General features: G+C 50.3%; 1 protein-coding gene across 3 annotated transcripts in view; it reads right to left on the bottom strand.

The window, feature by feature from the left end:
• Ercc1 (ERCC excision repair 1, endonuclease non-catalytic subunit) overlaps window positions 1–17,474 on the bottom strand; it is a 37,909-nt gene that overhangs the window by 3,895 nt on the left and 16,540 nt on the right. Inside the window, exons 1-6 of one of the 3 annotated variants that reach the window (XM_023704579.1) lie at window positions 14,571–15,092; window positions 10,901–11,012; window positions 8,702–8,926; window positions 4,367–4,470; window positions 3,516–3,615; window positions 2,214–2,290 (exon numbers count right to left, since the gene is read on the bottom strand). In XM_023704579.1, the coding sequence (XP_023560347.1) occupies window positions 2,214–2,290; window positions 3,516–3,615; window positions 4,367–4,470; window positions 8,702–8,926; window positions 10,901–11,005 (611 nt within the window). In that variant the 5' untranslated portion in view covers window positions 11,006–11,012; window positions 14,571–15,092. Of the gene's footprint in view, window positions 1–2,213; window positions 2,291–3,515; window positions 3,616–4,366; window positions 4,471–8,701; window positions 8,927–10,900; window positions 11,013–11,393; window positions 11,499–14,570; window positions 15,093–17,474 lie in introns of those variants that run through there. The other 2 variants (XM_004644305.2, XM_023704580.1) reach the window with 2 other exon arrangements.

Genomic DNA, 17,474 nt, shown 5'->3' with positions numbered 1-17,474 from the left:
AATATTTTTAAAAACATTTTTTTTTCCTACCTCAGGATTATAAAAAATGGCTTAATAAGATTTCTTCTACCTTTTTTTCTCCCCCAGTACTGGGAATTGAACCCAAGGCCTTAGTGAGCTATGTCCCTGATAGGTTTTTTTCAGGAGCCTGATGCAGCAGAGAAACGGGCAGAAGGAAAACGGGAAAGGGGCTTTATTATCTTTGAGGACAGATTGGAACAAAGGGAGGCTGAAGCTTTTATGGTGTTTTGCCAGGGGTGAAGTTTGAAGGGGATGTTTAGATATACCTGAGGAGCTGATTGGGGCCTTCCTGAGGCAGTGGGAAGGGTGAAAGGAAACTGTACCCTGGACTGAGCTGGAGAAGAGAGGAGGTGGTCTAGGGGAAGATGGGCTTTTGTGTTACGGGTTTCAGCCATATTAGATGACCACCATGATGATTTAGCAGTTCATACTAGGGCCAGAACATATCAGGCCCCGGCCTTATTTTTATCTTTTATTTTTTCTATATCTAGGACAGGGGCTACAGGGTGTCACCACGTAGATCGGACTCACAGTGATTCTCCTATTCTCAGCCTTCCAAGTGCTGGGATTACAGGTGCGCGCCACCACACCCAGTCTCCGTGGCAGTCTCAGCACACCCCACAGATGGGGCTGGGAGAGCACACTGGGGATCAAGCCAGCCTTATTTTTTAAAAAAAGTTCTTAAGTTATATACATATTCAAATTCTCTATGATGAATGTGCTCATTATGTATACCTAAAATGTACCAATAAAATCTGAGTAGAAAAAGAAAAGGTCAGGGGCTGGGGAGATGGCTCAGTACTTTCCTGGCAAGTGCAAGGGTCCGAGTTCAATCCCCGGTTCCTCCAAAAAAAAAGAAAAAAAGAAAAGGCCAGCCCGGCATAGTGGCACAGCCTATAATCTCAGAATCCCAGGACTTGGGAGGCTAAGGAAAGAGGATTGTTGCAAGTACAAAGTGAGCTCAAGGCCAACCTGAGCTGTGTAGCAAGACCCGTCGAAAAAAGAAAAAGGAGGCCAGGGAGACAGCTCAGTAGAATAAGCGCTTGCCTGGCAAGTACAAGGGCCTGAGTTCAATCCCTGGTTTCCTAAAAAAGAAAAAAGTCCTTGTAGAGCACAATTAATTATTATTATTATTATTTTATTATTATTTTTATTTTTAGGGAAGGGTCTACAGGGTGCTCAGGGTCTCACTACTAGATCGTACTCATAGTGATCCGCCTGTTTACAGCCTCCCAAGAGCTGGGATGACAGGCGCGCACCACCACACCCAGTTTCAATTGCCATTTTTTTTTGTTTGTTTGTTTGGTTGGTTTTTTGTGGAATTGGGGATTAAACTCAGGCCCTTGCACTTTCCAGGCAAGCACTTATTCTACTAAGCCATCTCCCTGGCACATTTTTTTTCTTTTTTGTATTTTTAAGGAAGGGTTATAGGGCGTTCAGTGTCTTACTACTAGATCTGACTCACAGTGATCGGCCTGTTTACAAACTCCCAAGAGCTGAGATTACAGGCCCCCAATTTCAACTGCTGGTTTGTTTTTTGGGTTTTTTTTTTTTTTTTTTTTTTTTTTTCTTCAGTGTTTAGCTGCCCCAGGGGCAGGGATCGAACCCCCAGCCCCTACACCTGCTTATAGGTGCTTTAGTCTGCTGAGCTATTTGGCTGGCCTGCAGTTCTTTTTTTTTGTTTGTTTTTGTTTGCGGAACTGGGGTTTGAACTGAGGCCCTTACACTTGCCAGGCAAGCGCTTATTCTACTGAGCTATCTCCCTGGCCCACCTTAGTTCATTTTTTAAAGGGTCTTACTAAGTTGCTAAATTGTCCCGCTAGGCTTAAATTTGTGATCCTCCTGCCTCAGCCATTCAGACTTCTGGGATTTACAGGTACACACCACCATTTCAGGCTTCTAATACTTTCTGTTTGAGTGTTTTGTTTGGTTGATTTTGGTTTTTTGAGACAGGGTCTCACTGTGTAGTTCCAGTATTTGTTGTGGGCTTTAACTCACTATGTAGCTGAGTGCTGGGATTACAGGTGGGCACCATCACACCAGGCATTGTGCCTGTGACCCCACAAGTGATCCAAGGGCCATGTGACAGGTGAGGACTGAGACAGCAGGCTCATAGGGAGGGAGTTCACAGTGGCACTAGGAGGTGGGGGTTCTGGACAGAGCCTGAACTGGGGGAGGAGCCTTACTCTCACCTCCAAGCAAGGATCAGCGTGCAGTCGGCCAGGATGCACATCTTAGCCAGCTCCTTGAGGGCCTGCTGAGGGTCTTTCTGGAGGAAGAAAAAAAGAGAATCAGAATTAAGAGAGCTGAGAAAGGCCAAGCACTCAGAGTTTGGAAACAGCACAGTTTGCTGGGACTGACAGGAACCTTTCACTCAGGGACACCCCTCCGCTTCCCCAGGGTGCCTGGCTTACACAGGGCCATGTCAGGACCCCATGGTGACCCAGACCACCCTGGCTCTGCCCTTTTGGGCTCAAGCTCCTGGGGGGAGGCCCCCATCCCCAATGATGACTGGAAGAGCCAGGTTACCCAGGGGGAGCCAAAGGGGAAAGCAGAGGGGTGCCTCAGTCTCCTGGGGACTCAGAGGGCTTCCGGGATGGTGGGGGACTTCTGAGCTGACAGCAGGATGGAAGGGAGCAGAGAACAGAAACGCATTTCAGAGCGCCAGCTTTGAGGGGAAGACGGGTGTGGGGTGCAGGGCGAGGTAAATGATGGGCCTGGAGGGCTGGGTGGCAGGTCAGAGAGGGCCCCAGGCTATGCCAGTGGGAGAACTGACTCCTGGGAGTCTAGCGAGCCCCAAGAGGGCTTTGAGCAAGAGAATGCTGACGTCAGATCTATCCTTCAGAAAGAGCCCTCTGGCTGCTGGATGCACTGAAGGGCCATGCCTGGCCAGTGAGGGCCACCTGCCCAGGAAGGAGGGCACCTTGACTGGTGTAGTGGCCCTGGGGATGGAGGATGAAACCAACCAACATGCGGTTTTGTTTTTTTTTTCTTTTGAGAAAGGGTCTCACTATGAAGTTCAGGCTGGCCTTGAGCTCACTTTGTGGCGTAGGCTGGTCTTGAACTGGAAAGGCTCTTCCTGCCTTAGCCTCCAAGTGCTGGGATTACAGGATTGCACCACCATGCTGGGTGGCATATTTAAAGTTGGGCATGGAGGTACACCTGTAATCCCAGCACTCAAGAGGCTGAGGCAGGCAGATCCCAGAGTTCAAGGCCAACTGGACTACAATGTGAGTTCAAGGCCAGCCTGAATTACATAGTGAAATTCTGTCTCAAAAAGACATTTAGGTGGCATCAGGCTGGGCCTGTTAGAAGTGGGTGTAGAGAAGGAGACACCGTTACTGTCCCACCTCGTTGTCAACACAGTCTTAGACTGTGCCCTTGGACAGTATCAGAGATGGAAATTGGTCCCTCACCGAGGTTTTCCCATGCACTTCCTGAAAGGGGCTCAACACCCATTTCCCAGGTAGGAAGAGCAGGGAACAGCCACTTACCACGTCCACCTGGACCAGCAGGATACGCAGGGCAAAGTTCTTCCCCAGGCTCTGCAGCCGCTCATGGATGTAGTTGGGGTGCAGGTTGTGGTAGCGGAGGCTGGCGGGACAGGGAGAGTGGGCTGGTATCTGAGTGTTCCAGAGGCCTCAGGAGCCCCTGTGGCCACAGCAGGGTGGGTTCCCCAGATGCCACAGTTGGAGCACAGCATGGGCGGTGACAGCCTCAGGTCTGAAGCCCTTGGAGGCTAAACTGCTTGCCCAAGGGCACCCTAAGGCAAGGCCCCAGCAGGGATGTAGCCTGCCTGTGTGCTCAGGCAGCCTGAGGCCTTGGTTTCCTCTCTTAAGGATGAAAGAGGCTTGAGCTTGTGGGGTGGGCCACAGGGCCAGGGCCTTACGGTGTGTGGACAGGGAGGCTACAACCTGGGCCTGGGAAGCAGTTGCCTGCAACTGCTTGAAGTTTTTCTTCCTCTGTCTGCAGAGGAGCTGAGGAGAGGGGGAGGATGGGACGGACAGGTACAGGGCTGGAGATGTAGGGGTCAGAGAAATCCTGTTCTTGTCAACTCAGGAATACCTGGAATAGCCTACCCACCTCTGTCAGACCACAGAATCCAGGCCCAACTCCTCCCTCAGACCTGGGGTCCAGGCAGCCTCCTCCCTCAGACTCAGGGTCCAGGCCCAGCCTCCTCTTGTTCCAGGCACTTCCAGGCCAAGACCCTTCCCAACAGCCAGCCAGTTATATGTAGTGTCAGCGCCAGCCTGGCCAAGCACAGAGTTCACCCAGAGAGGCCCAGGAAGCAGGACTGTAATCTCAGGCCTGGTCACACTTCCCAAAGGCAGCAGCCTAAGCTTACCTGAGGAAGAGGGCACAGGTGCTCTGGCCCAACACGTAGTCAGGGATCACTTCTCCAAACTCCCAGGGCACATTGCGCACAAACTTCAGCACAGGGTTGCCCCTCTGGAGAGGAAGGAAAGGCAGCAGCCACCCTCAGGGATGCCCTTTGGCTTGTGGCAGACAGCACAACCCTCTCCCTTCCCACCCCCTCATTGTCCGCCCACCTGGTCTCTGGCCTGCTCCAACTTCTCAGCTCCTCACATGAATCTTCTGCCTCCTTCACATCCCTCTCTCAGTCACAGCTGCTCCCCACTCCCCCCACCTCCTCCTGGCTTTCTGCCCCAATGCTGTCTCTGCCCTTTGACCTACATGGGCTGGCCTCAGCTCTGCAGGCCCTCTCTGAATTTCCCCTCATGTTCTGCCCTGAACTCATTATGTATTAGCCAAGTCTGGAATTCTTGAGCAAGTCCAGCTATAACCCATCCAGTGAGAATTTATAGGGCACTTACTGTGTGTCTTAGGGGGTAGGAAGGGATACAGTGACCAGGATGGACCAAACTTCCTACCCTCCGGGGAACACTCACCCTCCTGTGGTACTGTGATAAAGTAAAAAATGTAAATGTAGTCTTTGCCCCAATTCCTGACCCCAAATTCCTTGGAGACAGGACACAGGGAGACTTTTGTTCTGATGTTTGGTCTGGGAGTGGTTTCCTGACACAGCTCCTAAGACCTTTGGAATTCTGGGCAAAGGCCATCTCCTGTTCTCCTGAGGCGACTCCTGGTGGCTCCTGAAAGGGCTCAGAATGAGGCTGGTGAGAGCTGACGAGATAGCTCAGCGGACTACGCGCCTGCTTTGACAAGCGCAGGGACCAGGGTTTAATCCCCGGGCCCACAGGCCATGCCAGCCCTGCCCCTGGGTTGTGCTGAACCAGCCAGTGACAGTCTAGGTGTGGTAGCACATACCTATAATTCCAGTGCTAGGGAGGCTAAAATCAGGAGGAGCACTACGAGTCTGAGCTGCATAGTGAGACCTTGTTCCAAACATAAATGAAAAAAAGAAAAAGGCTGGCAGCCAGGGAATAACCAGGGGACTGGACAAGAGGGCCAAAGGCTAAGGGGATCACTAGTGGCCAATGATGGAATCATTCTTCCAATGTAATGAAGCCTCCATCAAAAGCCAAGGGGCCAGGGTCTTGCCAGCTTCTGGTCAGCTGAGCAAATGGGGGAGGCGCTGCTTAGAGGTCAGGGACGCTCCACACCTGTCTCTGTCCCCGTGGTGTGTGACTTCATTGAACCTCATCCACATCCTAACCGGGGATTGAACTCAGGACCTGTGCTTGCCCCGCAGGTGCTTATTCTATTGACCCATCTCCCCAGCCCCCTCATCCACATCCTTGATTCTAGCCTTTATGTATTAATTTTTTTGTGGGACTGGGGATTGAACCCCAGGACTTCACACTGAGCTACAGCTACAGCCTTTTTCATTTTTTATTTTTACTTATTTATTTATTTATTTTTAAAGGCTTTTATTCATTTTAAGATAAAATAGCAATGAAAACAATTTCAAGGGCTGGTGAGATGGCTCAGTGGTCTAAAGCCCCTACTTGGAACAAGCTTGGCAAAGCACAGGGACCGCGGTTCAATCCCCCAGCACCACATGCCAGCCAGCCCCGCCCCCTGGTGGGCTGAGCTGGCCACACACACACACACACACACACACACACACAAATAAATAAATAAAGATTGATTACACCTAAGGACTTTGTTTAAAAAAAAAGAAAACAATTTCAAAACAGGTTAGAAGGATGGTTACAATAATTAATACATCATATATTGTTTCATTTTTTATTTTGAGTCAGCATCTCTTCAGGTCACTAAGTTGCCCAGGCTGAACCTAACCTCATAACCCTCCTTACGCTTTTTTTTTTTTTTTTTTTTTTTTTTTTTGTGGAACCAGGGATTGAACTCAGGCCCTTGTGCTTGCCAAGGAAGCGCTTATTCCACTGAGCATCTCCCCAGCCCATCATAACCCTCCTGCCAGCCTCCCAGGGTGCTAGAATTACAGGTGCGCACCATCACATCTGGCTTCTGTTCTTTATTTAATTTATTAAAATTATTTGTTATAGGTTCTTGTTATGTGGCTGGCACAGCATGCGGTATCAGGAATCAAACCTAGGTCCTTGCACTTGCCAGGAAGGCGCTTAGACCACTGAGCTATCTCCCTAGCCCCTTCTGTTCTTTATTAACAACCCTGTAAACAGAAGTGTTTCTCAGTTCTGTGAGCCCCTCTGATAAATCAATCTAATCTGCAGAGGAGGTCCTTGGAACCCACATTATACGCTGGGGCAGGTGGAGGCAGACTTGGCGACTGAGCCCTCCTGGCGTGGGATCTGATACAGCCCCAAGGGGATGGGACCCAGCTGCACTGAGCCAAAGAACACCCAGCTGGTGTCACTGCTGAGCTGTGTGGCTCTGTGGCAGGCATGGCTGGTGGCATAAGTGCTGAATGGAACTCAAGTACAGGAGAAAATACTGGGCTGGCTAGTCTAGGGTGTTGGGTACAGAACCCAGGGCTTCTCCTAAGCTAAGCAAATGCCCTCAGCCCTTCATTTTTTTAAGAGAAGGTCTCACATAGCTGCCCAGGCTGGTTTGAACTTGCAAATCTCCTGCTTCAGCCTTTGGATCCATGTCCACAGAGCTATGATTACAGACATGCATTACCATGCCTGGCTGCCCTTTTTATTTTCTGACAGAGTTGCTAAATTACCCAGGCTGGCCTTGAACTTTTGGTCCTCAGCCTCCCAGGTAGCTGGGTTTAGGTATGCACCACTCTGCTTGGCTCCAACTTCAAGTTTTAAAGGTTTTGTCCACTTCACCGATTAGGATGCCAAAATAAAAAAGACAAACAACGGATAGTGGTGATCACAACTACCCAGGAGGCTGAAGCAGGAGGGTCACAATTTCAAGATGATGGGTAACATGGTGAGAGCCTGCCTCAAAACAGAAAAGGAGAGCTGAGGAGATGGCTCAGTAGAATAAGTGCTTGCCTGGCAAGCGCAAGGTCCTGAGTTCAAGCCCCAGTACCGTGAAAAAAAAAAAAAAAACAGAAAAGGGCTGGGCATACAGCTCAGTGTCAGAGTATTTGCCTAACAGGTGTGAGGCCCCAGCTCCATCTCCAGCACCAGAATTGAAAAAGAACTAAGTGGCATGGGTGGGTTAAGTCACTCATCCAAAATCACACAGCTATTGCACAACAGAGCAGGGGTTCAGATTCACAGCCCTGTTCATTTATTACACTTTTAATAAATGACCAGCCTGGGGCTGATGAGATGGCTCAGTGGTCTAAAGCACCTACTTGAAACAGGCTTGGCAAAGCACAGGGACTGCAGTTCAATCCCCCAGCACCACATGCCGGCCAGCCCCGCCCCCTGGTGGGCTGAGCTGGCCACACACACACACACACACACACACACACACAAATAAATAAATTTAAAAAAAAATAAAGGGCCAGACTTTCGCCACAGCAACCACTGAAGAACAGTAGCCATGGCCCTCCGCTAGCCCATGGCCATAGACCTCAACAAGGGCCATAAGGTGACTAAGAATGTGAGCAAACTGTGGCACAGCCGCCGTCATGGACGCCTCACCAAGTTCGTGAGGGACATGATCCAGGAGGTGTGTGGCTTCACCCCCTACGAGCAGCACGCCAGGGAGCTGCTTAAGGTCTCCACGGACGAATGCACCCCTGAGTTCATCAAGAAAAGGGTGGGGACGCACATCTGCGCCAAGAGGAAGCGCAAGGAGCTGAGAATTGTGCTGGCCGCCATGAGGGAGGCAGCTGCTGAGGCTAAGCCTCTCTGGAATAAAGCTTTGCAGAAAAAAAAAATTAAAATTAAAAAAAAAATTAATGAACAAACCTGAGGACTAGAAAAGAGTTGCACAAAACAGTCACAGCCCCTACAAAAATTGCTGGGGCACCTTTGACCCACCCCAAGTTGTTAAATAAATGAAAGCAGATGGGGCTGGTGAGATGGCTCAGTGGTCTAAAGCACCTACTTAGAACAAGCTTAGCAAAGCACAGGGACCGCAGTTCAATCCTCCAGCACCACATGCCAGCCAGCCCCGCCCCCTGGTGGGCTGAGCTGGCCACACACACACACACATAAATAAATAAATAAAAAGTAAAAATAAATAAATAAATAAATAAATAAATGAAAGCAGATATGCTGAGTGAATGGCTGCCTGGCCCCGCTGAGGGCCAAGTGGCTAAGCTCAGACCTCCTTCCCCTGCCCACAGCCACCCGAGTAACAGGGCTCCCAAAACTTCAACACTCCATCCCATCTCCCCCCTCACCTGTCGGGGGCTCACGATGATGCTGTTGGATTTGGCCCCAGGCTTCAGGGCCTGGTTGGGAGTCTCTCCTGCCAAGGGTTCTGACCCCGCTGGGCACGTGGCTGCTGCCCCTCCTGCAGGCCGGGAGATGGCATACTCGGCATAGGTCTGCGGAGCCCCCTGGGCTGAGGTCTCCGAGGTCTCCACTGTAGGAAGGCTTCGTGTGGATTTGAATAAGGGCTTGGCCTATGGGGAGAAACGAGAGCTTAGGGGGCTGGGGAGGGAATGTGTGAGGTCCTATGTGTCCCTCCCCTCCTTGGATTGCACCAACCTGCTTTCTCCCAATGTGCTTTCTTCCTCCTTTGCTCCTTACCACCTGGGACCTCAAAATCTAAATCCAAGCTTAAGATGGTACCCAATAGCAGTAATCTTCCAGATTACTCAGCAGGCTGAGGCAGGAGGATCAAAAGTTCAACGCCTGCCTGAGGAATTTAGCAAGACCCTGACTCAAAAAAATCATCCTGCCTCCAGCCACCATTGTCTCTCCCTTGAGCCACTGAAGTCACCTGCATGCTTGACAAGTATGTTCTCTACATGAAGTCATCCTGCCCCCCTCTGCCCAGATGCCATGAGCGACTCCTGTCTCTGAGTTAAAGACAAAGCTGTCACATGTCCCACAAGAGGTAAAGTCTGCAGCGCCTCCTAGCCAAGTAAGGGACCTCATTTCCTACCACTCGCCCTTACTTTCTCTACTCCAGCCCTACTGACCACATCTTTGCCCTCAAACCTTGCAGGTTCCCTCTGATTTCAGGGCCTTTGCACTGGCCATTCCAGCACCTCCAAGTGTTCGTACTGCCACCCCCTCACCTCTTTTGTGCCCCCGCCAAGAGGTCACCTCTTTGACCTTCCTATCTCAGGGACTCCTCCCTCAGCATATCCTATATCCTTTGCCCCTTTCTTTCTTTGCATAAACACAAAGGTGGTCAATACTGAGAAAGATTGTAGGAAGATTTCAGTGTTGTGAGAGCTTTCAATTTACCAAAAGTGTCAGGCCTGGTGGCACATGCCTGTAATTCTCACTCCTGAGGCTGAAACAGGAGGATTGCTGTGAGTTCAGGGCAGCCTGGACTAATTAAGCAAGTTCAAGGCCAACCTTCACTGATCTTGTGAGGCCTAAGAGGGAAGACATATGAAGACAGAAGCCTGTGAGGCATAGGTACACAGGGTAACCCTGTCTAAAGAAAATTACCAAAACATAACAAAGTGCAGCTTGTCTGCAAGTGCTTGCTTGCTTTCTGCTGTAATTGCAAAATCTTCAAATTCTTACACATCAGCCATAAATTTATATTGAAAAATCAAGGTGCTGCCGGCCTGATGGCTCATGCCTGTAACCCTAGCACTTGGGAGGCTGAGACAGAAGGACTGTTGTGAGTTTGAGACCAGCCTGAGCTCAAGGCCAGCCTGAACTGCATAATGAGACCCTGTCTCAAAAAAGGTCAAAAAAAAAGAAAGAAAGAAAGACCAAAGTTCTGGCCATATAAGACACTGTACACTAGGAAGAATGTATGCAATGTGTGAATTATTGAAACTGTCCTACCAATTTGATCTGAAACTGTCCCATTGCTATTTGTTTATCAATAAAATTATGGGAAAATAAAAAGAAAAAAAAATAAATGTATGGTTTTCCTCTGGCAAAAAAAAAAAGACACACTGTAGCACCCTGTCCCCAAATTAAAAATAAAAAGGGGCTGGGGATGTAACTCAGTGCAAAAGCCCTGGGTTCAATCCCCAGTACAGAAAAACACAAGAGGGGAGGCTCATGTGCTAGCGGCATGTCTTCAGCCACAGTCTTAGCGCTCTCTTAGAACCACCCTGTTTCGGTTTGTTTTGTTTGGTTGTGCATTTGGGGGTGGGAGGGTTGTAGTTGTTTGAGACAGCGTTTCTCTATGCAGTCCAGGCTGGCCTTGAACTCGTGGCGATCCTCCTCACCCTAGCCTCCTGAATGCTTGAATTGCAGGTGTTTCCCACCATGCCCAGCACCACCCTGTCATTTTACTGTTGTGGAAACTAACCCATAGAGGACAAAGGACTGTTTTCCCAAGGTGACTCAGGCCCCCAAGTCTAACCCAACTGTGCTCCAAAGGCCATTTCCTGTCTCCCTTCCTTCCATCACTGTCCTCAGTCTCCCAACGGTCCCCGATCCCCCTCGCCTCGTCCTACCCCCGAAGGAGGCACTTCATCCTCGTCCAGTGGAATGACAAACTTCTTCCTCGTAGGTGGCCCTGCAGGTTTCGGCGCCCCTTCCTCGTCCTTCCCGGGGTCCATGTGGAGCCTGAGAGGGAAGACATGCAGACAGGAGCCCGTGAGGCATCGGTATCTGCATCCGTTTTTCCCGCAGGAACCCACTCATACTTGGCCCCGCAGTAAAATTCAGCGGTCCTTAGTATTAAGGCCTTAGCACCCGGAGCGCCCGGTTCCTAAAGCCCCGCCCACCGGAGGCTCGCCCCACCCCTCGCGGGCCTCTGGTCCTATTCGCTCCGCCCCGCTATCCCAAGCCTGTCGCTGGCCCAGCCCCCAGACCGCGCACCTAGATGCCCTCCCAAGTGGGTCACTAAACTGATTGGCCTGCATGGCTGCCAATCACAAATTGTGGTCTCTAACCTTATGCCCCCTCTAGCTGATACCTCTGGGCTCCAGCCCTGTGAGAACTTACCTGCTCTCACTGGCTAGACCCCAGACCCAGAGAGGGAAAAAAATGCGAGGGCATCAAGGCGTTACACCGCGGCCAGCGCGGCCCCTGGATTCCCTCCACTTCCGGCCTCTCTGGCTCACGGCCCGCCTCGCTGCTCTCTACTGGGTAGAGCATAGAGAGGGGCTGGCCCTATGCTGCTCTCTATGGTTATGGAGGACTGTGGAGGTTGAGGGAAGAAAGAGATGGGGTCTGTAAGCTAGAGAGTCTCAAATGCCAAGCGATTTGATTCTAGGGCCCTCTCCAACGCCACCAGTTTTCCCTGGCTTCAGACAGGGGTCAGTGGAAGAGAGGTGTCCGAAGATAAAACTACAAAGGGGACAACTGAGTTTGTCTTCCACTGACTTCGGCGTCCCCCGATTCCTTGTACTGTGCGAGGCTGTGCTAATGACACTCGGGGCTTTCGGTCCAGTGGGAGGGACAGTGACAAGCCCTGTGGGCAGCGCTCGGCTGGGAACCCCACAGGGCAGTGGGATGGGTGGGTGGGGACGCCTGACCCAGGCCGGCGTCAGGAAGGCCTTCAGGAGGAAGGGACATCGGAGCTGGGCCCGGGGGGATGAGTTAGTATTAGTCATTTCCTGAGAGAGTAGACTCACACTGTTCCAACTCGCGGCTCTCTGATTACGAAGGAAATAGGACATCTTTGAGCGAGGTTATTGGTCTTGGATATTTGTGTTTAGGAGCTGCTTGCTCATATCCTTCGCCCATTTTTTTAACGGGTTAGATGCTTTTTATTGTGATTAATTTAAAAGAGTACTTTTTGGATTCCAGTTCTAATTCTTAGTCAGCTCCATATATTGAATGTGTTTCCTCCTAGGTTTTTTTTCCCCCCCGACAGTCACTATGTAGCTTAGGCTGGCCTTAAACAGCATCCCTGTGCCTTAGTCTCCCCAGTGCTGGGATCACAAGCGTACCCCCCCACACTCCTGGTCCTAGTTTGTACTCTGTATTTTAACTTTGTGTGTGTGTGTGTGTGTGTGTGTGTGTGTGTGTTTAATACAGGGTCTCACCACATAGATCCGACTTGTAGTGATCCGACTGTGTTCAGACTCCCAGAGTCTGGGATTACAGGTGTGCACAACCACGCCCAGTCTCAATCTCTGTCTCCGTGCCCCAGGGACAGGGCTGGCATGCACGCCAAGGATCGAACCTCTGACTCCTGCGTCTGCCTAAGCAGGCTCTTTAATCTGCTGAGCTATCTGGCCAGCCCTGTATTTTAACTTTTTAAATTTATGTAGAAGTTTCCAGGCTGGGGAGATGGCTCAGTGGAATAAGCGCTTGTGGAGGAGCCTGAGTTCAATCCCCGGTTCCGCAAAAAAAAAAAAAAAGAAAGAAAGAAAGAAAATATATAGAAGTTTCAGGACTGGGGAGATAGCTCAGTAGAATAAGTGCTTGCCATTGCAATGAACTACCTTCCCAGCTCTTCCGCCCTACCTTCTTTCCTTCCTTCCTTTCCTTTCCTTTTGAGATGAGGTTTCCTTAAACTGCCAAATTGCCCAAGCTGGGCTTGAACATTCCACCTTCTTCCATCTGGCCCCAGAATGCACCTCTACATCCAGCCCATTTAGACTTTTTAGTGTTCATTCATACAGCTTTATTAATCTGTTTCCTCCTGCCTTTTGCTTTTAGTGTGGTGTTTTAAAAGATCTTTCAGGGCTGGTGAGATGGCTCAGCGGTCTAAAGCACCTACTTAGAACAAGCTTGACAAAGCACAGGGACCGCGGTTCAATCCGGTGCCAGCCAGCCCTGCCCCCCGTGGGCTGAGCTGGCCACACACACACACACACACACAAATAAAAAAAAATTTAAAAAAAAATAAAAATAAAAAAAATAAAAGATCTTTCAAATTCTAAGGCTATACATACATATATATTTTATTGCTTTAAACAAAAATACTTTCTTCCAAGTGCCTGCCTGGTAAACACAAAGTCTGGAATTTGATCCCTGGTACTGAAAAAGGAAAAAAAAAAAAAAAAAAAAAACCTTTCCTCCAATTTAATCACTTCCATAGAGACCCTATTTCCAAATAAGGTCATATACTGAAGTACTAGGGGTTTAGGACTGCAGGGTTTTTATTTATTTATTTATTTATTTTTGTCTTTTTGACACAAGGCCTCAGTTCAGGCTGACCTTGAGCTCACTTTGTTGCCTGGGTTGGCCTCGAACTCCCAGCGATCCTCCAGCCTCAGCCTCCTGAGTCAGGCATGTGACATGGTGCACAGCTTTAGCATATCTTTGTGGGCAGGGGGCATGATTCAACTCATATAATTCTCTATTTCTATTCTTCTTTCTTTTTTGCAGTGCTGGTGATTGAATTCAAGGCTTCAAACTTAAGTGTTCTACCACTAAGCCATATCAAGCTCTCTTCTCCACTAATCTTTTGGGTGTTTATGAGTATCTTGGTCATCTGAAAATTCCTTTCGCTCTCTCTGCCTGGTCCTGGGGTTAGAGTCCAGAGCCTCCTACACGCCAGGGAAGCACTCTACCACTGAGCTAAAACCCCCCACCTTTTTTTTTTTTTTTTTGTACAGGGAATCAAACTCAGGATGTTGCACTTGCCAGGCAGGATACAGCTGAGCTATATCCCAGGCCCCTCACTGAAGCCTTTAAAAAAATTTTATTTTGAGGTGGAGTCCTCACTAAATTGCCGGGGTTGATCACAAACTTGTGGATCCTCCTGTCTCAGCCTTCCAAATAGGTTAATAAAACTATACTTGGTAGGCGAAATATATATATATATATATATATATATATATATTCTCATTTATGTATAGCTCTATTATATTATATAATATACAATATATAGTAGAAAATATATATAACATACAATAGAATATTATATATATTCTCCCCAGCTAGAGTGTGTGACTCAGGTTGGCGTGAAATTGCCAGCCTTAAACCTGAAACTCCCGCGAGGGGGCGCTGGCGTCCCTCAGGAGGATAGGGGACTGCAAAACACAACTGCCAGGCAGATGAGAGCTGGAAAAGGCAGCTGCAGGCTGTTCCCCTTTCACACCCTTTTCCCCCGTCGCGACAGACCCCATCTCATGCAGCTAATGTCACTGAGTCAGTTTGTATACTTAAAGGCGGGGGAGAATTTGCCTTCGTTCCTGGGTTACTCCCATTTGGTCGCTCACTTGCCTGCTTGTTGAGACTGGGTCTCTCTGCGGAGTTTTAGCTGGTCTTGAACTCACTATGTATCCCAGGCTGGAGTCCAATTCGCGGCGACCCTCCTGCTTCAGCCTACCAAATCCTAGGGTTACAGGAGTGCACGACCACGCCCACCCACTCCCAAATTGATTCCCACGCTAAATTCCACCACTGAGCCTTCGATCCCCAAATCTGCCTTCAGGGAGAGTTCCGTTGCGCCCCACATCCACACTCGCACGTGCGCCCCGGGCCTGGACACCCCGAGTTCCCAGTCCCCTTTGCAAGCCGGACCTCTGCCCGAGGCCCTCCCGCGCTTGCTCCCGTCCCAGCGTCCGGCGCCCCCTGCGTCCCAGAAAGACGATCTCGGGTTTCCTCTCTGAGTCCGAGCGAGGGGCTCGGGGATAGGCAGAGGACAGAGAAACGGGGGCGCGGCTGGGGGACGCGGTGACCTGGCCGAGCCCCCTTCCCTCTAAACTTAGATGCGTGACGCGCGGCGCGGCGATCGCTGCGGGCCGGGACGCGGGGGGCCGGGGCGTGGGGCGGCCTGCCGGCCTCTATTTATAGCGCCCGGAGCCCGAAATAGCGAAGCCCGGCGGCCGGGATGACGCGGGCGCCGCCGGGGGCTGAGTCACCCCGCCCGGGCCCCCGGATGCGGACAGTGCGGGCACCTGGGCGCGACCCCGCGACCCATGGCACGTGCGCTGCGGGGACCCCAAGCTCCACGGCACAGGCCGAGCGTCTCGCAGCAGAGTCTGCAGCAGGACAGAGAAGGCTGGATCGGACATGGGCAGCCACCCACAGCACAGGGACCGAACAAGCAACTGGGGCGCAAAGGAAAGGGCCAGATGTGCACGCCTGTTGTCAGCCGCCGCGCAGCGACGCCGACCCCGCACGGTGGCTTTGCAGAGCTGTGGGCCAGGCCCGCGCGCCGTCCCTGTGCCTGGACAGCCTGTCCCTGCCTTCTCAGCCAGCGGGGACGCGGGCACCGTGGGGACCTGATGCTGAAGGCACCCCTGACCCGTTAAACTCGGCTGCCCAGCCGCCTGGGAGGACAGAGTGCGGTGTCACGGCGCAGCGCGACATCCCTCGGGAGAAACGCTTTGCGTGGACAATGTTGGTAAGAAAATAAAATGTTTCCCAAACTCTGATAGCATCTGTTTGTTCAGAGCTGAGCCAGGTACCAAGCCTCTGGGCCCCTCGAGGATGAGCTTGGAATATTTCCTAAGCACCGTCCCCTTTCAGGGAGAAATCAAGGCTATTTGACCTCACCCCTAAGGTCACCTGGCCCTAAAGGAATTCTGTTCCCCGAGTGGGCCTCTGGCACTTAGAGGATCCGGCCTGGGGGTGATTCTTAAAATGAGGTCCTTGAACCCTGGGGGGTTCCTCTGCCCTCTCGGGAGGTCAAAATTCTTATCATTCCAGGTAGGACACATACCTGCCTTTTCCCCACTTTTATCTCCTGGGGACACAGTGCAGTCAGAGTGACACTGCCCAGACAGATTCCAGATGCTGAGCTAAGGAGGCAGCTGTCTTCCCAGCGGCCTGGCAAGAAAGTGAAATACTCACTTAGTGTGCAACGGGGGCTGGGGCACACCTCAAGGCAGAGTTGGTGCTTGGCCCTGGGAAGCCATGATGGGATCTGCCCCATCACTGTCAACCAGAAAATAAAACTATATCCTCTTCCTCAAGGATTTTTTTCGGAATATGGTTAAGTTTATTAAAACTTAGAATTTGCCAGGCTGGTGTCACATGCCTGTAATCCCAGCACTCAGGAGGCTGAGGTAGGAGGATTGCTCTGAGTTTGAGACCCACCTGGGCTACAAAGTGAACTCAAGGCCAGCCTGAGCTGCATAGTGAGACCCTGTCTCAAAAAGACCCCCTCCCAAAAAAAGACAAGAAAACTATATTAACAAGAAATTATTCTGTAGTTGTTTTTTTTTTCTGTAGTTTTTTAAAAGTCCTTAAATTTCTGTTTTAATTTTGTTGTCAATCTTTGGTATGTGGAGGTAGACTGAGGCTGCTGCTGTTTGTTTGCTGTCTTCTGGAGCTGAGGGTGAAATCCAGGGCCTTCTGGGTGCTAGGTAAGGGCTCTGGCACTGAGCTACAGCCCCAGCTCTCAGATTTTTATTTTTTGGTAGTGATAACTGAGGTCAGGGCCTTCAGTACTGAGCCACGCTCCCTCCCCACTCATCCCAAGAACAGGATCTAGCTAAAGAGCTAAATTGTCCAGGCTGGACTCACACTCATGATCTTCCTGCCTTAGTCTCCCATAGAATTGGAATTCTAGCCCTCGTTATATATTTATTAATTTATTTGCAAGTCAGGCTTGGTGGCACACTCCTGTAATTCCAGCACTCGGAAGGCTGAGGCAGGCAGATCATTATGAGTTCAAGACCAGCCTGGGCTACAAAGTGAGCTCAAGGCTAGCCTGAACAGCATAGCAAGACCCTATCTCAAAAAGAACCCCCCCAAAAAATATTTGCAATACTGGGAATTGAGCCCAGGGCCTTTGCATTAAACTATGTCCATAGCCCTTTTTGTCATTTTGGTTTTTTTGTACTTTTTTTTTTTTAACTTTGAGACGGTTTGTTTAAATTAATAAAATTCCCAGGCTTGGGCTGGGGAGATAGCTCAGTGGTCTAAGCGCCTACCTGGCAAGCTCAAGGACCTGGATTTGATCCATGGTACTGCATGCCGTGCCAGCCACTGAAACCAGGCATGGTGGCGTAAGCCTGTAATCCAGCACTGGAGAGGCTGAGACAGGAGGATCACTATGAGTCCAAGTTGCATAGAGAGACCCTGTAGCAAATAAATAAACAAATAAATCTTTTTTTTTTTTTTTCAGAACCAGGGATTGAACTCAAGCTCTTGCACTTGCCAGGCAAGTGCTTATCT

The sequence above is a fragment of the Octodon degus genome, unplaced genomic scaffold, assembly GCF_000260255.1.
Source record: "Octodon degus isolate 3935 unplaced genomic scaffold, OctDeg1.0 scaffold00197, whole genome shotgun sequence".
In the NCBI taxonomy this organism is placed as follows: domain Eukaryota; kingdom Metazoa; phylum Chordata; class Mammalia; order Rodentia; family Octodontidae; genus Octodon; species Octodon degus.
Note: the sequence above shows the minus strand (reverse complement) of the source record. Positions and strands in the feature narration are given on the sequence as shown.